At 38.9% G+C, this 8,128-nt stretch overlaps 1 protein-coding gene across 2 annotated transcripts; it reads left to right on the plus strand.

Moving 5' to 3' along the window:
- Positions 1-239: 239 nt before the first annotated feature.
- On the plus strand, positions 240-7,900 carry LOC114161372 (4F2 cell-surface antigen heavy chain). 2 transcript variants are annotated; one of them, XM_028044615.1, is made up of 10 exons: positions 240-570; positions 1,679-1,801; positions 1,922-2,298; positions 4,111-4,275; positions 4,358-4,446; positions 4,523-4,600; positions 4,681-4,736; positions 4,819-5,011; positions 6,795-6,902; positions 7,083-7,900. In XM_028044615.1, the coding sequence occupies exons 2-10, from the start codon at positions 1,773-1,775 to the stop codon at positions 7,476-7,478; spliced, it is 1,491 nt and encodes a 496-aa protein (XP_027900416.1). In that variant the 5' UTR covers positions 240-570; positions 1,679-1,772; the 3' UTR covers positions 7,479-7,900. The 2 variants fall into 2 exon arrangements, with proteins under 2 accessions (XP_027900416.1, XP_027900417.1); XM_028044616.1 differs by lacking the exon at positions 1,679-1,801 and having other exon boundaries at positions 241-570.
- Positions 7,901-8,128: the final 228 nt, after the last annotated feature.

The raw sequence follows: 8,128 nt of genomic DNA on the forward strand, positions 1-8,128 counted from the left end.
ATTCGGATTATAAAACATCCACAATAAAAGCAAACTTGTGCAGCCAAGCCTTGCTTTAACACTCCCTGAAAGTAATGGTGTGTAATCATCCCTCCTTGATGAAGAACTGTTCAATCATTAGAAGTCCAAAAACAGTCGTTGCCCACGGCGAGGCCAACTACTAAACATTAACTACATATATAACTGCCTGGACTACATTGTGAAAGCTGAAAGCCAGATGGTGGAAAAAAGTTATTTTAAAAATCCGCTTTTTTCCCAATTTTACCTCTAGAAAACATACCGTGCCCATTTAAAGCCATCTACAGGCTACGATGGTCTTCAAGGAGCTGACATGTTTAGCAGTCATGGGGTTTTCAGAATGTGTGGTAGTGGTGTGGGGGCGATTCACGCCTCTGTATTAATTAACTGAGCAGAGTTTGTATTTGACAGTCCTTCCTCTTGCCAAACAAAATCCGTACAAGTCAGATCATAAAATAATTAGACTCCGACATTTTGCTATACTAGAAACACTGGTGGACAACAGAAAGCAGGAAGGTAAAGGAAACACTGGATCTTTCTGGAGGAAAAACAGTGAGTATTGGTTGAGTTTTCCAACGTAAGACAATATAGACCTCGTTGATGTTGAAGCTCACCAAAATTGTTAATATTTCCGAGTCTTGCAAGTGTGACATTTGAGATAAAATTTTCCTTCTGCTGGACTGAGATGCTGTTTTTAAAGACTAAGACTGAATAAGTCCAGCTTATGCTCTCAGGAAATGCCCGCAGATAACAATATGTGTATTTTTCTTATTAAGAAAGAGATCCTATTATCCTAGTTTGTGGTATTTTCTGATTTATATTATTTGTCTTAGTACTGGCAAATATTTCTAAACTACCAGTCAGTTTTTTCCAGTAAAGTGGGTAAATTTTAGCAGAAATTAAGTTCAAAGGGAAGATAAATTGTCAATGAATAATTTCCAGTACACATTCATGTAAAATAACCAAAGATAACTTACTGGTGTCTGTTTTAAAAACAAGCTACTATATTGTATTTACACCGAAGTAAAAATTATTAATCCGATGCAATGCTTAACAAAAAGGTGGAAAATGAATAAAAACATACAAAGATGAAAAGCATACATTTTAACAACACAGGACTGTCCTTGGGAGGTGAAACGTTTCTGAAATTTTCTAAGACAGGAATGTCGGCATGCATAGCAAGGAGGCGGAAAAGCTGACTGGAATACTGGAATAATGTGCAAAAGTACAATATCACCACAGGCTGGCAGTGACAGTCAGGTAGACAACTCTACCAGTCTTTTCCATAACTATGTGGGCCACAACACGGCTGTGACACATTTCTGACAGTTCTCAGAGAGTCTGGATGATTTTAAAACCATGCTATTCAACCTTTATTTACTTTCTATATTCACAAGCTTTGTTATAGTTTAATTACTAGCTCTTTTAGCAAGCTTAAATTATTTATATAATAGCATAGTTTTTTTAATATGGAGATTTTTATCAAATATACATTAATTGCATAAATTTTATTGTTTATATTTAAGTATTTGATATGAAGTTTGATTGATTTTTGTACTGGAAATTCCTCTTCTATTTTAAGCCTAAAAGAGGAATACCTGACCTAAAAAGTGATATACATGAGACTCTGTTGTTGTCTTGGAAACATAAAATGTTGCAGGAAACCTACGTGGAAAACGTTCACAGAGTGTTGCCATAATGGGCCAGCAGGACTGGTCTGAGTCACGTGACCAGCAACAAGCGAAAATAAGTAAATGGACTGCTTAAATCACCTGTGTAAAAGGTAGGAGCAGATCAAAGAAGCGTCATCGGGTTGATGTGACCAGAGGACGGGCAGCACTGTCTGTGACCTTTAATCACATTCAGTGATTTTTCTGCTGTTGTGTATTTTACCAACCTGCAGCCGGGTCCACATGTCTCTGAACGCGGGAGCAGAAGCCTGTTACGGCAGCGTGCCGGACGCCGGGCCGCCGGGTGGCGAGGGCGCCTCGGAGACGGCCCCTCTGCTCGCCCTGGAGCCGGTGCATCAGTGGCAGCCAATGAACAGGCAGCAGCTGGAGGCCGCCGCGGGGGGTCCGGGCTGGAGGGCCGTACGCCGTTACCTGGTGGTGCTGTTCTGGCTGGCATGGTTGACTGTGCTCGCTGTTGCCGTCGCCATCGTTGTCATAAGCCCGAAACCGGTTCCGACGACGCTGAAATGGTGGCAGAGGAGTCTGTTCTGCCAGGTCCAGCCAGAGCCGAGCCCGCACGGGCAAGACGAGAGGTCAGGGGGCATCAGCGGTAAGAATGAGAGGAAATGTGACAGCAAATATGTAATTTTGAAACATGTTAAATTCTGAAAAAAATGACTCAGTAGAGTAGAAAAAAATTTTACGCTTTTTTATTCTAATTTACTGGATGTCAAAAGAGAAGGGTTTTTTTTTATTATTTGTTTGTACAGTTTTATGTAGCAGCATTTTCATAAAATTGTTTAATCAAAAAATAAAAATTTAAATACCAATCTACTACTTCTGGAACAATGTCAAACCTTGAGATGTTTGGGGGGGAAAACAAAAGCCTCGTTAACTGTTGAGCATGGTTGTGGAGAGTTGTGTAGTTTTTCTCTCAGCAGGTCTGCTGTGGCTGGTTTAGCTCCATTTTGACAGTTGTGAATCTGTCACTGACTGCATGGTCCCCTTATGCATTTGAGTTGCTTTTCTTTCTCTTTAAACAATATTGATCTCAAGATTTGCGTAAATGAATAAAAGTCAGCCAAAGGACCTGTTTACAATTACTTATCCCCATAATCATCTGGTTTGATATTTGCTGAAAGTCACGTGGCAGTCTTTTCTTCTCTCTTTTTTAAATGTATGACTGTTTTTGTGAGTAATTTTCTGTTTTGCGTCACAACTTTTCACACATTTCAATCTAAATTTAGGGCTATGAGCTGATCCATAGTTTGGGATTTCAATTGGCTGCATGGATTTCTAACTTGCACGGAAAATCTTTGTCATTTTTAGGTTATTTTACTGCCTTTTAAAATGATATCTACAAATGTTACATACCTACTGTGAGCTGTGAATTATTCCCTTTCAGTCCATTGTTGGGAAATGCCACCCAATCATGTTCAGTCTTAATGCAGGCAAATTCCTATTGATCCAATATTTGAAACAAATCAATTATTTTATTTGAAGCACTTGTTCCACCATCTAGTGGTCAGAGTGAATGACATCATGTTGAAATTTTGCACCAACTTGTCTTTGAGATGTAATAACAAACCAACATAGAGGGTGGATTGTACATAAACGTATTTAATCTATTTCAAAATCCTGTTTAGCATTAGCAGAATCGATAATCTACATAACTGAGAAAATTGCTGTCTTTCCCAAGTAAACCTAATATCAATTGCACCCTACCTAAATTTTCTGTTCTACTATGAGCTCAATGTTAAAAATTAGCAAGCTCTGCCTAACTTGGCATTTGATAGCTAAAAACCCAGCATAATTATGTTTTATGTAATTGTAAAAAAAATTTTAAAAAATCAAGTAAATTCCAGCAGAGCTGCGCTGTCAGATTGGATAACAAAGAAAATCTAAAACAAACTGGCTAAAAAAAAAAGAACTGTAAAGAATCGCATCCTAAATTAGTGAAATGCTAGTTGGGCCATGTGAGAACTGTGCAAAACGTCACAGTTCAGACATCTTGCAGAACCAAAGCATTGTTGTTTACAAAAGTGGGTCAAAGTTCAGTGACACGATGCAGGCCGATAAGGTCAACACAAAGAAGATGATTAGTTCAAGATACTGCTAAATGTGGAGTTTCTTTCCTCTTCATCAGCATTTTAGCTTTGGTTTGATACATAACATTTAAAATATTAAATGGTACAGAAAGTGTCTCTTTTTGCAGTGCACGAGGTGACTGTATCTTACATGATGGAAAAGATGACGCACAGCATGTTTTTGTTTTGGCTGAGGCTATTTATCTACCAACAATTCACAACAACTGCTAATGCTGGCCCATCATTCAGATTGTAATGGTGCATTTAGACAGAAAAGTTGTTGTATTTAAAGAAATTAGTCACCCTCTGCTTAAACTTGAATATTTTCTCTGAAGCGGTGTGTGAGCGCCTTCCCTACCTCAAGTCTTTGGGAGTTGGAGCTCTAATCCTGCAGGGTGTGTTTCATAAAAAGGCAACTCCAGCTAACCTCAGTGAGGTCACTGAGGCCCTGGAAACAAAGGCTCAGATCCAACATCTGCTTGCAGAGAGCAAGAAAGCAGGTAAGTAAAAGGTTTTGTAGCTCCATTTGTATTGGAGTTTTCCTGCATAAACACCAGCATGTTTGGGAATTTGGTCTTTCAGATCTAAGGGTGGTGTTGAGCATATGTGAAGTGAATCTGCTGGGACAGGAGGAGATGCCCGGAAACAAACCGTCGAACCGTTCAGCTACTGTACGAGTGAAAACGACGGTCATGAAACAGCTTGTCACACCAATGTGCTTATGAACAGGCATTTTCTTTTCCCCAGGATGCATTAAGGTTCTGGTTGGAGCAAGGTGTGGCCGGATTTGCCATCTGTGACTCTGATCCAGCATATTCAGCAGAGGTAAATACGCTACTGATGTCTTTAATCTTGGTGCAAGCGCTATTCTCATGAATTCATGTTTTTTGTATTAAACGTATCAGACTCTGCTGGAATGGAGGAGAGTCTTTGAGGAATTTAGCACTCAGCAGGAGGAAAGGTGCAACTTACTGTCAGTTTTTTTTTTTTTTTTTGCATTGTAAGATGTGCAAATAAATATGCAAGTCCATGTTTTCCTGCAGGATTTTGTTGGTAGAACAGACCTCAGATGTTCTGCGCCCGCTGAATGCCTCGACTCAGAACCTTACGTTGGTAAATGTGGTCATAAGGTCCATCTTACCAAAGTCGGAGCAGCCTCTCTCTGCTGAGGAAGTAGCTGAAGCTGTAAAGACGCGGCTGCAAACACGACAGGAAGACGTATGGACCAGCTGGACAGTAAGATATTTTTATGCAAGCTTATTTAATCTAACTAGGTTTGTCTAGGTCAGTGGTTTCCAACTCCAGGTCTTGAAAGCTACTGTCCAATGACTTTTAGATTATTCCCCTCCACAATATCTGGATGAAATGAATAACTTCCTTCCGGGACTTTGGAGAATTACAGATTCTCCAGACTCATTAAAGGATGAGTCGAAAAGTTGCCGAACAATGTCTTTCAAGGTCTAGGGTTAATCCCCCACTTTAGAAATGTGTGTGTTTTTTAAATAACTTAAGTGTACAGTAGGGATTTTATAAAACTTTTTAAATCTGCTTGGATGTATGATTCTTTTTTGTGGCATGTTCAGTCTATAGGAAACCAGTGAAAGGACTTTAGAACTGGGGGACAGGAACTGATTTGTTCTTAAATGGCCTTGTGGTCGTCTGATGACATTGTAACATAGAGCTGTGCATCATCTGCATATTTATGGTAACTAATCTTATGCGTTTATAGTCTTATTATGTAGATACTAAATAGGAGGAGCACCTAGATGGTGTTTGGCCTTTTTTAAGGCAAGAGCTGGAATGTAGCTTATTCATTGAAGGGCAAATTGTTTAACATGGAAATATAAAATTGCTATATTTAAGGATGCTGGAAGATTTGAGTTATTTACTTGCAACTTTGGTATTTCCTTTCATTTCAAGCCTGGATGCTAGGACAATGTTATAACAACTTTATATCAGGTCCTGCAAAAATGCAACATGTCCCCTTTTAAACTGGGGACATTTAAAAGGGCTTCACTTTTTTGAGTGAAGCAAGTTTTGACTTTGTTCTGGTTTTATAGATCCAGATACATCCCCTTTAATTTCTGTTCCCGTCTCTCACAGGACTATGCTCCCCTTTTAAAATGCAAATTTATTTGCACTCACACACAAGACTTTAAAACTGAAATCTGGAAAGAAATTTAGTTGCCATATGTTTTTATTACATTTCCACAAAGACTGGTTCTAAAAGTACTTGTCATATATTTATATATTTTATATATTTTTCTTGTCGTTGGGTTGCTTTTGTTTTTTTACAAGTATCAGAATTCCGTGTAATAAATGCATTCATCCTCTTTTCAAAAGTTTTTCTTCTTCTTTTTAAAACTTGAAAACAGAAATAAAATTGTGTCTTAGAAAATAAAATTTCTTATAGTAGATATTTTTAAAAATCTTTTTATTTTCTTTTAGAAGGGGATCTAACATTTTCATCTTTAATCAATCAATCAGCTTTATTGTCAATTCCTCTTACATGTCCAGACATACAAGGGAATCGAAATTACGTTTCTCACTATCCCACAGTGATACAAGACGGGGCGTTACTAACATTGAGTTACAATAAAAGTCACAGTCTAACTAAAATTATCCTAAACAATTAATAAATAGATGTACAATAACTAGACATATAGCGTAAAAAGTTTTACAACTGAGAATGTATATGTTTATATATAAGTATATGGAGATATACAGATAAAAAAAAGTGGCAGAAGTGCAGAGTTTAAATGCCGAATTTGCCCTCTATGTTAGGAGGAAGGGCAGTTGTGCAAGGTTCTGGGTTTTTAAATAAGGTTTCTTTAGCTGGAGTGTTGGCAAAATTGACTCTTGGACTTGTAAAGATTGCAGACCCCTGCCATATGAGATGAACAAAAAATGCAACCCCTTAAATTTGGTTGTAAATTATGTTTGGAAAACTTAGATTGCTCCCAACTCATTTTAATTGTGGTGTTGACTGTCTTCCAGTAATATTTTGTAACATCTGCAGGTTGGAGGTGAGGTGCCTGTTGAGCTGAAGAGGTTATTCCTGGTGCTGATGATGACTCTGCCAGGATCACCTGCTTTCAGATACAGGGAAGAGATCGACCACACATGGGTAAAATCTTAGCAGTCCAGACGTTATCGGATTTAAAACCCAAAAGGCTCATGTAAACAAATGAACCGCTATTTCCCCACAGACTAAATGTGTGACTAGATTTATTAAGGATTATTCTCACTATTTGCTGCCAACTGTTTTTTAAAAATGTATTTCATTCCCGTGCTCTGCACCTTTTAGGACAAAGAGTCAAAGCACTCGGAAGCTGCTCTCTTCTCCACTCTCAGCCACTCCAAGTCCAGAGAAGAAGCTCTCGTCTACGGCAGTTTGACGAACCTCCCCTTCAACGCTACCTACAACTTTTCCTCGCGTTCGTTTTCCAACTCCTCCGTTTCACCTCGTCCCTTCCTGGCCTTCCTGCGCTCCTGGGGTTGCGTGCAGTTCCTCGTTCTGCTCAACACGTGGCCCAAGCCGCTGTCCCTGGATCCGGCCTGGGCTCCCGGCCTGCCTGAAAAGGGCGTGTTTGTGGCCAGCACAGGAATGAACCACATGGGTTCGACGTATCTGTACTCTCTCCAACTGCAGCCTTACGAAGCCATCGTCATCAAGCTGTTTAACCCAGGAGGCTACTCGTAGAGATTCAGCTGTGTTGATTTAATTATCGGGATATGTTGTCATAGTAGCAGGATTTTAAACATCTGGCACATGTGCTGTGAATACCTGCTACATTTAAGTATCAAGCTTTCTGTGCTTCTCCAAGTTTAATCTGTTGGATGATGATATAGTCACAGAAAATGGTCTGCAGAGTTAAATAGAAGTTAATCATTTATTGCAGTTCAGATACTTGGGGTATTTGTACAGATACGGTACACAGTCTGCATTACTGTAGACCAAAAGAACGTTTTGGAAATAAAACAAACACATTTCTCTTGGTTATTTCACTCAGATAGTTTAAGCACAAATCAAGAGCCACATCCTCCTTATGTAGCTAAAGTATTTTTGCTTCAAGCCCTTCATGTGACGTTTGTTCACCAAATAAATTTGTGGTAATTTGCCAACTTTTTTTCTTTCTAACAGTTTTGTCTGTAGAAAGCAACATGCAGTACCTTGGACAAATATTCCTACTCCTTTAATTCAGTTTGAGATTCAACCATAAACTTGGTTCAACTGAAAGAAAAAATCTGAACTTTATTTTTTAATCTGAAAATTGTTGTACTGTTTCAGCCTTCCTGACCCTGCTGAAGAATGGTGCTGCCATCACCATGTCACCCTGGGAATATGTTCCC

This window comes from Xiphophorus couchianus, chromosome 18 (genome assembly GCF_001444195.1).
Source record: "Xiphophorus couchianus chromosome 18, X_couchianus-1.0, whole genome shotgun sequence".
Classification (NCBI taxonomy): domain Eukaryota; kingdom Metazoa; phylum Chordata; class Actinopteri; order Cyprinodontiformes; family Poeciliidae; genus Xiphophorus; species Xiphophorus couchianus.

What these genes read in the sequence shown, in the direction of transcription:
- LOC114161372 (XM_028044615.1), top strand. Translation starts at nt 1,773, where the DNA reads ATGGACTGCTTAAATCACCTGTGTAAAAG. An exon ending in CGTCGAACCGTTCAGCTACT is followed by an intron (nt 4,447 to 4,522) that starts GTACGAGTGAAA and finishes TCTTTTCCCCAG; the next exon opens with GATGCATTAAGGTTCTGGTT. An exon ending in AAGAGATCGACCACACATGG is followed by an intron (nt 6,903 to 7,082) that starts GTAAAATCTTAG and finishes TGCACCTTTTAG; the next exon opens with GACAAAGAGTCAAAGCACTC.